Source organism: Branchiostoma lanceolatum, chromosome 8 (genome assembly GCF_035083965.1).
Source record: "Branchiostoma lanceolatum isolate klBraLanc5 chromosome 8, klBraLanc5.hap2, whole genome shotgun sequence".
NCBI lineage: Eukaryota > Metazoa > Chordata > Leptocardii > Amphioxiformes > Branchiostomatidae > Branchiostoma > Branchiostoma lanceolatum.
The window spans coordinates 11,661,866-11,680,410 of NC_089729.1; the positions used below are offsets into that span (position 1 = coordinate 11,661,866).

Here is an 18,545-nt window from a genome sequence, read left to right on the forward strand (position 1 = left end):
TGCACACGCCTTGGTCTTTCCAGTTTGGGCAATTATATATTTGCATGATAATAACAAACCTTCTGATACCGAGGTCATTTCCTGCTGCATTGACTTTTCTCGGAAGCAACTAAAGCCCACGGTGCGTGATCTGTTCTTCCAAAGGACAGAGATCTGTCTGTGTGTAGCCAGGTTCCTAAAATGCGCCGTCACCTGTTTGAATCCGCACCTCATATTTGTGCCACCTTGCTGGTTGTAGCTGTGCTGACTGGTAAGACTTCATACTTAATCTTAAGCGAAATCATAGAGTAAACTTGGTTGTTAATTCTGTTCCAGAGTTGTAATAACCTGGAAACAGTCTATCGTGGATTGGGCGGAGTCTCTTCGGGGTTGGAGAAGCTCCCCGCCGCCCCTAGTTTTACAAGGTTCGACTTGATTTTCCCTTCTTATTTCAACCCCGTAAAACTACTGCCGTGTGCTTCAGCTGACTTGGGGGTCGGAGAGCTAACACAGTCCCAAGGAGATTCCGCCCACTGATCCACGATAGACTGGATACCAAGCCGCTATTGCACCACATCTTACCATGTACGCAAACAGATGATCTATATCAAGTAAAGTTAACAACGCTATCACACCTACATGCAAAATTTCTTATATGCTTCTACAGGGGAGAGTGGAGCTCAGACCCAATACTATGGGCGGCTGATCGGCAGTTTCCCAACCCCTGCCGGCCCAGGCGGGGTAGCAGGCACCGTGTACGCTGTGGACGCCGACAGAGTACAGATCGTGGGCTTCTCCTTCGATGGGTCCGTTCCAGGTAAGTGATGATATTCCTACAGATATCGGTCAATGATTAGGCACGATTTACACACGCGTTTGTGAGTCAACTTGGAGTCGACTTAGGACTGTGCAAGGAGAACCCTAGGTCACTCAAGTAGCGTTTTCGTGTATACATGTAGGAAAACTCCATTTGAGCAGCCCAGATCTTCTCACACACAGCCCTAAAACACCAAGTCCAAAACTTGTGTGTAAATCAGGCATTACAAATGCAAATCGTGGTCATATTTATCGTGCGATTCCTTTTTAATGAGGTAAATCCTCGACAGACCACCGAAAAGGATCTGCGACAACTTTCCCCGTCACACGACTGCTGAATGTTAATCTCCAATTAAGATTAATCCGCCGGGTTACATAGATACGTCACTTTGAAAATTAGTGGGTTTGAGACGTCTCTAGTGCATCACTACCAAGGTATGCACAGTTTAGATATACATTAGTACATTATATTTGGACGTATCTTTTGAAAGTGGTTTCTGAAGCACGAGATTTTTCAGTTCTTTTCCCTTTTGTAGGGTACTGTGATTGACCCATGGCTAAGGTTAACATCTCAGTAAATTAGGTTGAAATTATAAGATATGATTGATCACTAACGATGAATCCAACGTACTCTAGACTAAAATCGCCTGTCAGTATCTCATTCTGTAGATGCCAGATAGCCATACATATCCCCACTGCTTTTTGAGACTGAATTTGTGTGGTATGTTCCAATGCTATGTATGGCATTATGGACTAAATGCCTTGCGGGTATATCAGAGTGGCTGGTACCAACTGGCACCGTTTGTGTCTACGTCACCCTTTGTCTGATTCACCTTGTTTGACTGTTTGAATCCACTCACCTCACCTGACCTGTTTGAATAGAAAAGCTAGATATACATGTATATAGGGAAGATACACGTACATATCGGACAGGGACTGTTCTGTAACAAAATCGGAAAAGGTTAAACTTTGCCGTGCTACAATCTACCTTTCGTTTTGCACAGCCTTCCCATCGGATGCAAATATGCTGCATACATGTGGGAATTTGAGCCACAAATAAACAAAAGGGATTTTTATCTGTAAACGTTTCAGTAATAACCTTCTAGTTACTTTCCTCAATCCTAGTACTTGCCGTGTTGTGAAGGGTTTAAGATGTGGCATGTGACGTGAATAAATCTTCGCCGTTACCATGTTTACCTCTGTAAAATGAAGGTATTGTTTTCGGTGTGTATGTCTGTCCGTTCGTTTGTGGCTCCGTATATTTTGGCCAGCGATAGCTAAACTTCAGAACCTCTGAATGGATCGTGATGATACTTGGTATGTATGTAGGTTTTGGGAAGATAAATATCAAAGTTGATTTTTGGACTCCTGGTGGCTTTGCTTGGTACTGCAGCTATCGTCTTGATTCATTATGGCAGACAAGCTTTTAATGCCGGAAAACAGGGATTGACACCGTCCATGTGTTTCTAGAGACTTTCCTGTAACCATGTATCATGTTTGTAGGTATGGGTTCTACCGACTGTACATTACCATGTGTCATCTTTGTCGGTATTAGTTGAAACCTGTTTGTAGGTATGGGCTAAGACCGTACAGGTAACCATGGGCCATGTGTGTAGGAGTTGGGTAAACCCTAGGCCTGTTAAACCATTGAAAGCCGTGACCATGTGTCCACACAGATGCCCAGTTCCGTGCTGGCTCCACAGACTCGCCGGACGGAGGGGCAGGGGTGGTGGTGCCTGATGAACAGGGCAGGTAAGGGGATCATCAGCTTCTTCTTTTCACACAATTTCCCCTCAAGCGCAACACATAGGTTCTTTCGATAGAAGTTAACAAGGTAGCTTTAACGGGTGGGGATGACAGATTATCAGCTAGAACCTGGTCGCTTCGTCCCTACACGGAATGCAACAGGCCAAGGCGTGCGTTCTTGTCCAGAATAACAAAACTAATGCAAGGGTCACATTAATAAATTTCCAAGCCGGTGCCCGGCCGGGCTGTTTGCGAAAACGAAAAATAGAAAAATGCATATCAAGAAAATGTACAATTTATAGTTAGTAGCAGTTTTTAAAATTTTTTGTGTCTTTTGTTGTCTTTTATATCATATTTTTCGTTCCCGCAAGCTACCCGACCCGGCCCCGCTTTGGAAAAGTGACCTAAGCATAACATGCGTGGTGGATGAGGGATTTTTGGTGCCAGACATTCCTAATCGTGACAGATTGCATGGGTACAATATGTAATCTTGAGAGGCGCGTATTTTAGGGCATGCTTTCCTGCTAAACATGAAATACTCTACCTTAAGTATCAATACGGATGTTTGATAATAAGGATTTTGATCGTCCTCCTTCTCCTCCTCATCATGTCGCGCTGGTTGCACTGATGTCCATGACTCCCTTCCTCCATCTCTTCCTTATATTCCATAGATGAATGTAGGTATTCAAACGTGCAGCATGCATCCTTTCACACTTGATAGATGTATCGTGGACTCATCACTGTCCCCTATATCTGTCCGAAATCTGATTAGGATTGGGCACACTGTTGTCTGATATTCCTTCACGTTTTGCGTCCCTTGGTAGATCGACTCCGCTGGGTGTTTATAACAACAGGAGAATCGTCCTGACGTTTCCTGCCGGAACAACGCTGGACAACGTCAAGTGGATCGCTGTTTGGGGTCAAAACGTTAGTAATATTTCACATCTATTGTGTTGGACCCCAACACGACTTTCCTCACTTCACTCAGGTGAAAATGACCTAGCTTCGATTAGGGACGTCCCTCGGATAGGACATTAAATGGAGGTCCCGTGTTTGAGGAGAGTCACACCTCGGGCACGTTTAAGAACCCAGCACATTTATCAAAAAGACTAGGGGTCCATCCCGGTGTGAGTGGTTCCAAACCTACAGTCCTATGGCCGCACATGGGGCAATTTTCGTATTGAGGTCACCTGCGCGCCGAATGGCAGTCGCTCCATACCCTTGTGATTCGACCCGGCCAATTGTGCGCTCCTCGCAATTCAGCCCCTGGCTGCGAAGAGACAGGATTCGGCCTACCCAATAATGAACAAATAATGATAAATGATATTAAGTAATCTCAATTCTATTGATATCTTAATCCATGAAATGTTCATCGAAAGAAATAGCGTTTTTTTGACATAGTGAGATGCTTTTTAGCTCTCTACCTTCTTTTACTCTATGGTATAGACCGGGAACATTGGTCATGTGGCCGTCCCAGACGGGTTTGTCTACCCAAGGCCACAGAACATTGGAGAATTCTCCCGCCGGCAGCATCAAGTTCGGTCCGGGGACGTCATCATCACAGACGCCAAGACCTTCCATATTGTAAACCTGCACTATGATGGGTTCGGGCCAGGTACCCACAATTATAGCTTCTCATTGGAGCATTGCAAAAAAATATGTGCTGTTGTGTATTTTGTATTTCTATTCCTTTAACAACACGATGCAGGATCGTGCCATCATTTCTGTTCTTTTGAGCCGGGTATGCAAAGCAATCTACTGGTAAAATCTGTGAAGATGATGTATTGCAGAAAAAAATGATCGGCAGACACGTACACGATGTACGAACGACTTGAAAAACCGCTGTCCATAGTGAATTATTATATAAGTTCTTGTCAATTGCTTCACTATATGTAATCTTATAACAGTAGCTGCAAATTGTATATGGTGAACATTTTTCCTTTGGAAACTTCCTTCGTTCATTTTTCCTTTTTCTTTTAAACTTAGATGCATTCTTTTGGGCTGGCACGGACTCACGTCCTAGCCCACGTGGCTTCAAGGTTCCTGATCACAGGGGAAGGTAGGGGCACATCCCGATAATCTTCTGAATCTAGTGAGTCATTAAGTCTGTGATAATTATTTTCATACCTTCGGTTGAGAGCATGGCGCAGAAGCAATGATTTATATCATATATTCTTATATGAAGATGAGCACCAATCGCTGTTTAAGAAAATAGAATCAGACAAGAAATGTACAAAAATGTCAAAGCAGGACACTTTCATATACCTGATGTCATGTAAGAACGAATATATAGTGTACAAAGTATGTAGTCATGTTTTCAAATGTTTAGGTGATCAACATTAGTTTAGTAATAGTCCACAGTTTGTCTGTTTTTTAGTTTTCAATATTGGAATGTAGCATTTTATCAATTTATGTTTTGCCTTATGCTTCTTATAGACCACGTGTGGTCATCTGTGCATTTAGCCCTTCTGGTAGGAATATGCAATAAATTATTATCATACACACCAGAAATTGGAAAATTTAGACGTCATAGTGGAGTGCAGACCATTTCACAGCGATTATTAAATTTCCTTGTGTTTTGTTTTTTAATTATCAGCTTCGACCAACGCCTCCCACGCTACACAGGGCAGACCATAACCATCAGGCTGCCGGGAGATGTGACTGTGTACGACATCAAGTGGCTCAGTATGTGGTGCATCCGCTTCTCAGCAAACTTCGGGGAGGTCTTCATTCCAGCGGACCTGAACGTTCCACCAGCCGTGCGAGACATTACCTCACCTCCACAGGTAAGGATGGGATTCCCTTCGCCGAGAAGGTTATATGTTCGGTTAGGCCACCTGTTAAGTGGGTCTGTATGTATGTCAAGATCATAACTCGGGAAACCTTTGATGGATCATGATTTTTGGTAAGTGAGTAGCAATTGTGGGAACGAAGGTCAAGTTCGAAAATGGGTTACCTGGCGTTTTCCTACAGTACTGCAGCAGACTTTGCATGTTTGTGTGTTTGTATGTAGGCAACAAAACTGACGGAAATGTTGATGGATCTTCATGATTTATTTTTTATTTTTGTTATCAATCTTGGTTACATGGTGGTCCTTCAGCCGTATATATGCATAAGCCAGATTTCCAAGGGATCGGAGTCCATGAAATGATGATACCTTTTGGACGGCATGACATGCCTTTTATAGTTGATAAGGCCATGTTGATTCGATTATATGGATGGCATCTTCTCAGACCCCCCCCCCCCCCAACTGATGCGAGCATGCAAACAAAAGAAAATTTGGCAATAAAAAAAAGTTGCCTTCGTTATGAAATCTAAGTGGTCAGAAAGCTTGAACAAATGATTTAGCAAACCGAGTATACGTATGGTATACCGAAAATAGTTTCTAATTCCGTCCTCATGTTTTCTCTGATCTGTTGCGGCAGGAGCTTGGGAACTGCGAGGAACTGCACGAAGACCTGCAAGTCAGCTGGGAAGTAAATGCGGGAGACCTGGCCCTCCAGCTAGCCGGGCGGGTAGCGGAAGGAGACTACATGGCGTTCGGCATCAGCGGATGTGCTGACCGGACCTGCATGGTCGGCTCCGATGTCACCATAGCTTGGTATGATGTCGACACTCCCAGGGCAGTGGATTACACCCTGGGTGCATATTCACAGGTAAGACTATTACAGTAACCTAACTGGTTAAAGCTCACTTCACTCCTATAGCTGATTCTTTTTAAAAGATCAAATTCAGTGGGTTTTAGTCCCGTCGGATGATGCCAACATCACGTCGTTCTACGGTTTATCGATCTCTTCCCACCTCTTGAATTCAAGACGTAAAGCGGAAAGTTTATACAACAATTTGTTTTAATCATAAAAGACGTAAGAATTCAAGGTTCTCGTATATGGATCCTGAAGTGCATATGCGTATGCAAGTCAAGCTGTTGTGGTTGACTTGTGTCACAGCATAGATGGCGGAAATCCCGAACGGCCAGGGTCCAAAGTTAGTCCCGCAGGCTTGCCGTTGAAAGATTGGCTTAGCCCGGGTTCAAAGTTGGTCCTGCACATTGGCAGGAGAATTGATAGACAGAACTAGCAAGAAATTCACAATTATGAATAAAACAAGAAATTAGCAAAGATTCTAAATATCATTCACGGAAGATTTTCGATTTTTTTCTTGTTCACAGTGCAGCGGTCAGTCTGGCGTGTGTCCAGACGACAGGGTGGGGGGAACAGATGACAATTTCGCCGTCACCGGTACAAGGATCGACGGCATCACAAGGATCAAGTATTCTCGTCCAATCAACACTGGCGACACAGCCGACAAGGTGATCGACCCTGCACAGAACATGTTTATATCCTGGGCTATTGGACCGATCAATCCGAGTGGATTAGCCGCCAAGCATCACACAAGAGCTCAAGGTAAGGAGTAGCGTGAAACAACCTTCAGTTTATCATTTCTCTATTGGTTCGGCTGTACGTGGACATACCATCACGGCTGCATAAGTAGCCACTGCCTATTACAATACAAAGGGCTAGCTATGCTGAGAAAAAACCCACAGGGAACTTGATGTTGAACACTTAAGACAAATTTACAATTGTATCTACAGTATCTGCTGTAAGAGTATATAGCATCTACAGTTGTAGGTCAGAGTTACATGTTAATTGATCCAACACCAATGTGGTTCACCGAATTCTAGGCAGACACACTTTCCTTCCTGCACACGCTAATCGTCCGGAAGTGGATTAAGTCACAGGTGCCCGAAAGCCTGTGTCTACCACCGTCCCGGTTCACAGAGATGTGCTCTGTCGTAAACGTCCTCTTATCGACAATACTCACAAAGTTATATGGGTCATTGTTAAAACTCTTCACTTAACCTTTCTCACTGTGAATACAGGGAATGTTCAGCTCCAGTTCGGGCGCAGTCCGTCCTACATGTGTAGCATGATAGGCGGGGGGCGGGGGACTCCTGCTCCTCTCACGCCGTGGCCTGCTAACGTCATCAGCGATGACGTCACCACCTTTACCGCCCGCATTGGACCCACGGGAATGGAGAGGGGCTATACTGCCATTACAGGTACAGATACAATGTCGGTAGTATTCTGTCTGATAAATTTCATTTAAAGTGCCGGTGAAACGAAATTTTATCATTAACGTAGAATTTAGTCTTTTCTGAAAATATCTATTTATCCTTGAATCTATTGTCTACTGTGTGCTCTTTGCTGGGACAAAGTTAAACTGTACATGTAAACTGTAAGCCAACACAGAAACTGGACTTATAAAAATTTTCGGCTGATCACCTCAAGTTTTTGTCAAGGAATGAGCAATCCACTGCTTCTGTCACGTTAAAAATTTGACGTCAAGTCCAATTTTTGTGTTGGCTTACAGTTTACAGTTAAACTTTGGTTCGGAACGACTGTGTAACGATTTCCGTTATGCACATCCAGGTCAGCCAGGCTGGGGAATCGCGTACTGGATCAATGACGTGCTCATCCCAGAGCTGGTCTTGACAAGAGGGGAGACCTACACTTTTGTAGTGGAGGCAGGAGACAACTCTTCCCAGCCTGCCAGGTACCACCCCTTCTACATAACAGATGACCCGAAAGGAGGCTACATACAAAAAACTGCTGCAGAGAAACAGGTAAACTCCATTAACATTAACCAGCCGGGTTATATACAGTGTGCCTTTATACTTTATTGCAATTACCGTTTACGTATACATGCAAAATCCATTGGCATTCTCTCCTATGTTTTAATTTGTATGTTAAAGATATGCTTGGTTCGTATCCACACAGGAAGTTACAGTGTTTGCAGGCATTGATGAGGCCGGGAGCCCAACAGCAGGTATACATATATATATAGACTTTATTTCTTTATCGCTTTAGCTATGCCCAGGATCAAAATTAAGTGGCACAAGTTAGGGTGGTAGCAGTTGTAGGAAGTTGTCCGAAGTTACGACAACTTCCAAATAGTTTTGAGGCTATCGAGAGTTAGGTGCAACGTCAGATGATGTCTAAGATGACGTAATTAAGCGAATTTCGGGCTAGAGGGAGGGTAGAGTGGCAGTTGTCTGGGGATGACCACGGAGTCTATGCCGTCTATGAATATGATATAATATCATATCATTTAATGTCGTTCTGCAATGCTGCAATACATGTGTTGTAAGGTAAATCCTACAAGCACCTTTGGTATCTGTCTTTCTGTATCTCCTGACAGAGCCTGTCATCTCTGATTGTCTTGTCGTTCCTTTATCATCAGCCGGGCGTTATTGTGAGTACAGGTCTCCAGGCTATGATACATCTCAGACATCGGAGACGTTTGCCGAGTACTTCAGCACGCTGAACCTGACGTGTGAGGCCGGGCAGCCCGCGCGCCTCTACTGGACGCCTGACGAGAACACGCCGGACCTGCTGTACTATCAGGTGGGTGATGCTTCCGTACAGATCAAACTGTACAAACGCAAACGGCGCATTGGATTTGACACGAGAACATGCCGGACCGGGTGTACTGTCAGGCGGGTGCTACTTTCGAACAGATCGAAGTTTGCAAACGGAACTGGCGCATTGGATTTGGCCCTCTGACTCTTAGCAGTTTTGCTGCATTTACAAATATGTAAAATTAGTTTCAGCCCTGTTATGCATGTTAAGTTTGAAATTGTTTTCCACAAAACGCAGTGTATATTGTAAAAAGCTTTGAAAAATGGCGCTATATATATTGAGGTACAATTACATCATTGAAGTAAATCTATACGGCAAGTGTTGGTGGTCTGTGATGACTAAATAATGTGTTGTCTTATTGCTGTATTATTTGCAGTGCTACACCCACCAGTACCTTGGATGGAAGATCAATGTAGTGGACGCAGGTGCTGAAAACTCATATTTATGAAACGCTTCAATCTGCTTAGATTACCAAATTGACGTGACCAAACAGTCATAGATTAACTTTGTACTTGGTGACGTCACAAGGTTAACTGTCTTCCTATCATTTCTTGTAGCCATTGTTTCTTCGCTCTGGCTCCTTTGTTGGAATGCTGTCTTTTTCCAGTTACAATAGTCGTCCATTTCTTATGGCATTTTCCTGTTGTTACCTTCGCAAAGAAGCTTTAGTTTTCGGTAAAGTTCGTGTGTGTGTGTGTGTGTGTTTGTGTTTGTGCGTGCCTTTCTGTGTGTCTGTCAACACGCTAACTCGAGAAGGCCTAGATGGATGGTCTTAATCTTTTCCGCTTTTTGATTCTAAAATCAAATCTCTTATAAGATTGAATGACTGAACGATGTGTTTGTGTCCCCCTGCAGACACCGATCCGTGCTCTCCCAACCCCTGCCAGAGACAGGGCGTCTGCACCATGACAGGGCCAACCACGTTTACCTGTACATGTAACCATAGGTACGGCGGGGACGTCTGTCAATACGGTAAGTGTTCGACGACAATCAGAACCTGCCCAGATACATTATATTACTAAATATCTACACCATTGTTTTTCTCAACATTTATGTTTTCGCTGCTCAAAGGTTGACCCGCATACAGGTAACAAGAAATCCTCCGTGAAATATTTAGAGACTTTATCATTTTATTGTTTTATTCGTTATTGTAAATTTCTGGCTAGCCAGTCGAACTTTTGACCCCGGCCAAGCCAACCCTCTCACTCTCAGCCTGCCTTTCTCTGGTTGCAACACATTCTGCATCAGCAATAATGTCATATCACTCAACAATATACAAATAACTACGTACACATACCAAGACAAACACTCCGACAGACCGAAAATAACACCTCTGTTTTCACGGACATAATAACCTCCATCTCTTACACAGGGACTATTAATTGCACGAAAGTGTGTGTGTGGCCCTTTCCAAAATGGGATTGTCCAAAAGTTGCATGATCTTATTTCAAATCCTTTGGATGGTTATACATGTATGCTGCGCGCTTTGAACGTAGATGTTCATTTTGCTCCGGTCTATTCCATGAACAAGGCCTACAATTTCTGTTATGTGTTGGTCATGTAAAGTTTAATTTCCATATTAAGATTTTGCTCCGCTGTTGTCTTGCTCCTGTTACAGCTTGCGAGAACTACTTCAGCGGCAGGGAGGCGTCCAACTACGCGGTGTATGACAACAAGTGCTTCTGGTTCTCACTGACGAATTACCGCAGCAGAAAGAACTACCGGAAAGCTCGAGCTGACTGCGTGTCCCGCAGCAGCGGCCGAGGAGCGACCCTTGCTCTCATTAAGGATGCGGACACCCAGGGCTTCGTGGAACAATATCTGAGGACCGTCCGCCCTGGCTCACAAAGGTAAGGGCATGGGCTCATACGTCGTACGATCGTCGTGCGATCGTAAACTAAATGGATTCCTTATAGGCCGAGGAGCGACACTTGCTCTCATTAAGGATGGAGACACCCAGGCCTTCGTGGAACAGTACCTTCAAAGTACCGTCAAAGGTAATAGCCAGGTTACATATGTCGTATGGTCGTCGTACGATCGCAAACTGAGTGCATTATTCAGGACAGTCGTGTGCGTGCCCCATTTCTTGTTACAGTCCTTTATATAGACGATTGGTTTTGTCACAGCCTGCTTTAAGATTGTTCGGCATCGAAATCATAGATTGCCTTCGACGAATGTGACTGCGCTGAAAGATGGATAGCCAGTAGTCGTCTTTATAGAAAGTATATAAACATGTGAGACTTGTCATAAAGGTACCGAGTTCAATGGACAATGATACGCGAACCTTAGCTTCTGCCATACTGTTCTTTTGGCACTCTGATGGAGCGAAGTGATCATCATAACAAAGTTCTTTGTTCACAGCCCTCACAGACTTACTTAGTAATACCTAGCCGCCGTCTCGATGAACGTCTGCCACCTTCACCAAGGCGTAGAGTAAGGTGTCGCTGCTGCGCTATGCAATGTGCGTATGCGGTCCCAAACGTGACTGACTTCCTATCCCCACTCATAACAGTTCATGGCTATTCGCTGATAGCAAGTATTGTTTTTTGCGTTTCGGCGCATGCGCGCCGGAACGCATTGTCCTGGCTTTTACCTTCAAGGAAGGAACCAGGGAAGCTTGGTTCAACACTGTGTCGCACACAATAAGACCTTATATGGCAATACGTTCTCAAATCCTTGTATAGCCGTTGCCTTATATGGCAAGAGAGCACGAAAAGGCAGGCAGGCTAGATTTGCATGTGACACAGGACGGCGACCGCATGTAACTGCTACAACTGTTCGGAAATATCATTGCATTGTGGTTTCGGACTTTGATATCCTGAAAAAAATGACCATATTACATCTATTCCACAAGATTGCAGAAGAAAAAAAATGATTTCGTCAAGAAAACGACCAAAAATCGGCATAAATGATACCATATAGTGAGGTTATAGCATTACTCCCAGACTAACTAGTTACGTACCGCAGCTTGGCCGATCTGGCAACGCGAAGCTCTTCGAACCCAGATGATCCGGGTTCGTGTCCGTGCATGGATTTTTTTTTCTTTTTAGATATTGAATATCAAAAATATATATTGATATTATATTAATCTATCAATATCATATTTATGAATATCATTTTTTTTCATTAATAAATAAAGAAATATTTTATATTTGTTATTTTGAAATATTCATTTAATACAGTCAAACCTGTATTAGCGGTCACCTTTGCATAGCGGCCACCTGCCCATAGTGGTCACTTTTTGTCGGTCCCTTGGATTTTTCCCATTGACATAAGCATTAAGAATTAGGCTATAGCGGCCACCTGTCCAACGCGGTCGCGGCCAGACGATTTTCGGTCCCGCGAGTACAGTAACACTGCCGATAACGGTCACGGCGCGCCGGTAGAAGCCGCATCGCCACCGCACGCCGGGTTCAAAATCTTCATTTTTTCACGCAGTTATCAAATTTATGCGGACTCAACTGGATAGGATCATAATAAAGAAAACCAGAATGTTTTATCTTTGTTAGAAAATCCATGGTTTGACGCGAAGTCAAGTATAATTTTCTTTAACGTTACATGGCTTGCGTTTGTACATCGTGGTAAAATTGACCATTTCTGTGCATTTCGACTGGACAAATATTACGGCAGCTTTTTGGAAAATACAACCCACACATGTACCTGATGCGGTAAGTTCGCGAAATGTTTGAATGCCGGCCCAATTTCCGTTTTCACCGGGAATTCATTCAAATTGTGCTCAAAACGTGTTTCGCGCAATTTTCAAAATGGCGCTGATACAAACTGGATAGGTAGCAGCATAAAGGTCATCGGAAGACACCACTGTTACGGAGGTATAATATACTAAATTTATTTTGCTGTAAAGTATCACTGAGGATAATTACTAAACCAAAAGCTTCAAAATTAATGTGGATAATATTACGATGATGTAAAATTTGGGCTGTTGCAATTTTCTGAAAATACTAAAAGCCCTCGAAAGAGCGACCTTTTTCTGAGTACCCTATTAGCATAATGGTCGATGCTGATCAACACAAGCCACGCGGGAACCGAACCAACACAACAAGAGACTAAGGAATATTGTCGCCACGATTTTATGTTTGAAAACGGTCGAAAACGAACAGTAAGTGACAACTGAGCAACATATATTTTGTTCTTAACTATCTAGGAGTAAAAGAACAACAATCAAACTTTACATGTGTACTGTACGGTGAATAAATGTATCTCAGTGGGTACTGAAAACATGTGTCACTCGTGGTCAATTAATCGACATTTTCTCTATAGCGGCCACCTGTCCTTAGCGGCCAGTTTTGGCCAGTCCCTTGAGTGACCGCTATAGACAGGTTTGACTGTATATTCAAGGCCTTTGTCTTATGAACAGGACTTCATAGATTCCAAACCCGGCATTCGAATTTTTCTGTTCATTGTAATGGAAAATACCGTGCAGCGGCTCCTATGCGCGGTAAGATGATTCTTGCAAAACACTCGCCACTAAACTTCTATCCCCGATGTAAACAGAGGCTCTTGATGTTGTTTGCAAAACAGCGATTCTTTGTTACAGTAGCAAATGCTCCATTGTTCAGTATCGACTTCATTCAGACAACACGGACGTGGAAAGTGGCGCCCCTCGGCACAAAACTATGGGAATTTTCATGAATTTTAGCAAAATTACCCAGGAAAATAAGGAAGAAATGTTGTAAATGCGGAAACCAGAATAATACGGATGAGGTAGCTGTTGATTTGTTTGACATTTGGTAGTCATTTTAGATAGAACCTTAGCTGTTATGAACTTCTATTTCACTTAATTACCATAGTGCTGATGATTCAATGGTGCTTTTTCAAATTTTATGTTTTATTGCGTGCCATGTACATAATTACATTGATAGCTTTTATAATGAGCCTATTATACATTTTACAAATAAGTACAAGTTGTAGGCCAAGACCAGCTTTTTCAAAAGCACTTAAGTGACGTAACTTCAAAATTGCTTTCCCCAATCTGCCTTTCTCTATTAAAACAGTACTCATTTCCCAAAATGACAATTTTTCTTATAGACTGAACAGCCCTTGAGTGACTTCCTCTGGCAGATTTTACTTCAAGTAAAGGGAAAAGACAATTCACACTTATAAACGTAGCCGAAACGCCAGCTTTTTTTTAAAAGCTCTTGTTTGGCTGAATTGTTTTTGTGTGTGTGCTTCTGTACATAGTGCAGTTTATGTGCGTTCTTCCACGGGGATCTTCACAGATGGCATCTGACAGCTCTGTTTGTCATATTACCGGGCAACACACGCTACTTCGCTGCTCTAGAGTAAAAATGAGAAAACAACTTATCCACCTTTTTATTTTTATTTTTTTTACCAGGGATTACTGGATCGGGCTGGACGACAAAGTGAGAGAGAAACGTTTCGTGTGGAACGACAGGTCGGCTCTGGGTTACCACAACTGGGCAAGGAGTCGTCGTAGTCACCGGGGTAAGGACTGCGCAGGCGTCATGGCGTCTGGGAAATGGGACGTCTACCGGTGTCGTCAGAAGAAGGCATACATCTGCCAGATGCCACAAGTGTGTAAGTACAACAACATTAGTTTCCAACAGGCCTTTCTATACGGGTATGGAGCGTCAAATTCGGCAAAAAAAGGAATATTTAGCCAGGAAAGTCTGTCCCCAGAAAGGCCAACATTTCCCCCTCCGCCTGCAGATGAAACCCCATGGTGGCAAACTCCCCAGGCAAATATTCTCTCTATAGCCGGCGTAGTTAGTCTGGTAGAGACTACACCATTCTCCACTCTCAGTGTAGCGTGTGTAGTCCAGTGAAGCCCTGTCTCTGGACGACGAAGTTGTGTCGCTCAGCCGACATGCACGCTGCTGATAAGGGTCAGTCCTTAGGACAGGGCGTTAAGCCGTGGTGCACTACTCATTGTGCTTGTCGGAAAGAGCTAGGGTAATTCCCCCTTTACAATGAACCTGTGAACACTGTACATAATGTCTGTATTTTATGAATGTCACGATCAGTGGAAGAGTAGCGTGGTCAGTGAGCTAGACTAGTTCGACTTCAAATTCGCTTTTTTCTCAGTCACCGGTATTTCAATATCTAGCTGGTACGAGAGAGCATCCAGCAAAATTATTGGTGTGACTAATTACTAAAGAGTTGAAAAAAATACAGGTGACCTGTCACCTCCATATCTAAACATTTCAGAATCCATCACACAATTTAACTGGATCCATTGACGGTGTACCGTATACTTTACAAACAAGCAACGTATAAAATTAATAAACTGTAGACCAGTAATAGCATTTCTAATTATTGGACGACTAAATCGCTTAGAGCTAGATATGAAAAACTTTAAATATAAAAAGAAAGCTACAGCCTATGTACTCTTTGATATGTGTGGTTCCTTTAAACACTATGCTATTGTTTTTTTTCCAAACATCTAGCTCTGATTCCAAATTTATTTTCTCTACAGGGTGAACTACATGATATCCCAATAAGGTCTTCGCAGCAACTTCAGGTCTTCGCAGCAACTGAAACTGGCTTCACAGATACCTTACCAAGATTGTTACTACATTGTATCTAATTACATGCATCTTTAACTAAGCCACCTACAACTTAGAATTATGTCAAAGGGTCTAATGGTCACAGTCGCACAGTAATTGTACGCTTAATGCAATTAGCACTGTACGCTTATTAGATATGATAATAATAACTCTACTTCTTAAAAATTGCATAATATTAATAAACTATTACTACAGTAACAGGTGTTTCATTCATGTATTCCAGATGATGATTTCTCAGATGTACAGAAAGTGAGGTTGCCTAATGCCTAGTATAGGTTCAACTAAACTCAAAGCGACAACACTAGTGATGTCACTTCTAGAACTAATCTCAGAGCTACTATACACTAGTGTCCCTTTAACAACTACACTACAGTTAAGGCTACCACACTAGTGTCACTTCTACAACTTCGCTCAAGGCTAACAAACTACAGCGAGTGTAACTTCAACTCAAGGCTATTACTGGCACACTTAGTAGCATCACATACTACCTTACTCGTGTCACTTATACTACACTCAACTTCTCAAGGCTACAAAACTAGTGTAGCCACACCCAATGATACCATACAAAGTCCAACTGCATCTCTGGATCTAAATCAAATATTGGCAATGTGGTTAACCGTGTACTATTTGAAAGGTTTATCTTACAACATCCCTGTAGAGAGAATGAATAATCCAAAACACAGGCAAAAAGGAAGGGAACCTTGCTGTCTTTAGATGCCTCTCAAGACTTGATCACTTGTTCCGCATGCCAAAAACTACCTACATGCATTGTAAAAAAAATTACAATAACCAAAAAAGTAGTTCTCAGACTATCATTCTGTTAAAAAGCAAAACATTAACCAGCCAGAAAACCTGGTGCAGTGGCTTTTAGGAATGTATGTCAATATTGCCAAGCTGCTACATAATCAAGTACAGGGCTCACAGTACATGACATGTACAGACTAGAACTATATAGCCCTGAATAACAGGTAGTCCTTCAGGTCCTGTGGTATTGCAAACTGGTGGATTTCAGATTCTTCTTGCCCACTCTTTCCGAGAATACTGAGGATCTTTGCTCGGCACAGTTTTTTCAGATAAGGGTGATGATGTTTCTGATGATTAAGCAGGAATTCCTGCATGCCTGTACCATCTGGTGCCACGTCATAAAGGGTCCGGCCCTTTTCATCCTTCAGGTTACAGTCCGTGCCTGCAAAGAGGAGGGCTTCTGCCATTTTCAAGGAGCATAGTTTCCAATAGACAGCATTGTGAAGGGCTGTTGCACCGTGGATGTTCCTTCCGTTTACCTCTACACCTAGACCAATTAGATGAGCGACAGTGTCTAGCCCTCCACTTGTAACGGCCATATGAAGCGCTGTGTCGCCCAAAACATCCGTTTCAGCTAAGGTAGCACCTAATGATAAGGCAACATCGATAACATTGCAGTGTCCGTTCATGGCAGCATCTAAAAGCGGAGTCATCTCCCCATACTCGTCCGTTGCAGCCAGATCCGCACCGCGAGAACACAGCAGCCGGACAGTTTCGGGGTGACCGTATCGTGCGGCTATATGAAGTGCTGTGCCTCCCACGTCATCCTCTGCAGCAATGTCCACCCCATGGTCTAACAGCAGATTGACAGTGTCGTTATGTCCCCCTAGTGCTGCCTTGTGAAGTACAGGCTGACCATATTCATTACTAAGGTCTGCTCCTCTATCCAACAAGAGGAGGATGGCATTGTTGTTCCCTTCCAAGGCAGCGTAGTGTAGAGGAGTATAGTCAAAGCAATCGCGAGCATCTATATCTGCTCCACCATCTAACAAAAGTGTGATGGCATCACAACGGCTTCCTTCTGTACGTGTAGACATAGAGCTGTGCTGAAGAGCTGACAACAGATTTTTGTCCATCCGATTGAAATTCCCTATTGGGCTTTGATCATGTGACAATAATCCAACAAGGTCACAGTCACCTCTACTGGCAGCAAAATGTAGGGCTGTCTGGTCAAACTTGTTCCGTTTTTCCAAGTTTGCACCTCGGGCCAGAAGGATGGCGATTGCAGCACAGTTATTGTTCATCGTAGCCAGGTGAAGCACTGTTAGGCCTGTCTTACCAGTTGTCAGGTCTGACTTACCAGTTGCTTCGATGTCCGCCCCTCGGTCCAACAACATCCCCATAGCAGGGCAGTGCCCTGCCTTTGCAGCATGATGCAGTGCTGTAAAGCCATCACCGTCTTTAGCACCGACATCCATCCCTTCATCTAGCAGGGAGCGGATCTTGACACAGTCGCCATTTGATGCCGCAGAGAAAAGGTCTGCCATATCCATGGTTCCTCAGTTAGAAGTGGGTGGATCTGTTACAACCGTTAAAATACTTCTGTAATAGATAAAAGAGAACGAATTCCTGTTAGAGATAGTTGTCATTATATATCATTTCAAATGTTGAAAGCTACTAATAGTAGAAAACTGAGAAAAGAAACAAATTGAAAATATCATGGATAGACCTCCAATAATGTTATTGATAACCTGATTAACACTGAACTGTGAAAACCTTTCTACTTTTGTGGATAAATGGAAGTGGCTATTCAATTGACAGGATGATCCTGTCAACAGTAGAAAATTTGCATCACGACAGGATGATCTGGCCAACATTACTAGTAGAAAAAATTGCCCTGTTGACAGGATGATCTTGATAAGGCTCCGAAGTATGGAGGAGTGCACAAAAGATGACTTTAACGCCTGACGGTGTGAAGTCTTTGTATATTTCATTTGAAGATTGTATAAAAGTAAAAGTATGAAGCCTGATTGAAACCTCTTTGGTCCTTGGTCTGAACGTCACATATCTCTGCCCCCCTCCCCACACTCAAGTATAAACTGCCACCTACAATTCTATTAATTCAAAACAGATCTGAAATACTGATTCATGAATTGGTGAAAGAGGTAAGACGGAAATGTAGGGTACCTTTCATCCACTGTAGCTGCTGGGCATATGTTGGCTTGCTTCCAAACTATAGACTTTGTGGATCTTGGGAAGCTTGCTGCAAGCGTGCGCGCGTGCGTGACTCCGTGCG

General features: G+C 43.2%; 2 protein-coding genes across 2 annotated transcripts; one reads left to right on the forward strand and one right to left on the reverse strand.

Moving 5' to 3' along the window:
* Positions 1 to 67: 67 nt before the first annotated feature.
* Positions 68 to 15,703, forward strand: LOC136440738 (protein Skeletor, isoforms B/C-like). The gene is made up of 18 exons (XM_066436845.1): positions 68 to 250; positions 647 to 796; positions 2,472 to 2,547; positions 3,366 to 3,468; positions 3,988 to 4,156; positions 4,528 to 4,600; positions 5,138 to 5,327; positions 5,967 to 6,197; positions 6,710 to 6,944; positions 7,421 to 7,600; positions 7,971 to 8,164; positions 8,319 to 8,367; positions 8,782 to 8,945; positions 9,337 to 9,385; positions 9,816 to 9,932; positions 10,579 to 10,810; positions 14,314 to 14,516; positions 15,415 to 15,703. Exons 1-18 carry the CDS (start codon positions 181 to 183, stop codon positions 15,417 to 15,419), a joined length of 2,490 nt encoding a protein of 829 aa, XP_066292942.1. The 5' UTR covers positions 68 to 180; the 3' UTR covers positions 15,420 to 15,703.
* Positions 15,387 to 18,545, reverse strand: LOC136440742 (ankyrin homolog). The gene is made up of 2 exons (XM_066436849.1): positions 18,437 to 18,545; positions 15,387 to 17,851 (listed from the first exon to the last, which is right to left on the reverse strand). The coding sequence occupies exon 2, from the start codon at positions 17,800 to 17,802 to the stop codon at positions 16,453 to 16,455; it is 1,350 nt and encodes a 449-aa protein (XP_066292946.1). The 5' UTR covers positions 17,803 to 17,851; positions 18,437 to 18,545; the 3' UTR covers positions 15,387 to 16,452.

Excerpts from the sequence above, each read along its gene's own strand:
- LOC136440738 (XM_066436845.1), top strand. The coding sequence starts at position 181 with ATGCGCCGTCACCTGTTTGAATCCGCACCTCATATTTGTGCCACCTTG. Across the intron at positions 8,946-9,336 it reads CGGACCTGCTGTACTATCAG|TGCTACACCCACCAGTACCT; the intron begins GTGGGTGATGCT and ends TATTATTTGCAG. Across the intron at positions 9,933-10,578 it reads CGGGGACGTCTGTCAATACG|CTTGCGAGAACTACTTCAGC; the intron begins GTAAGTGTTCGA and ends CTCCTGTTACAG.
- LOC136440742 (XM_066436849.1), bottom strand. The coding sequence starts at position 17,802 with ATGGATATGGCAGACCTTTTCTCTGCGGCATCAAATGGCGACTGTGTC.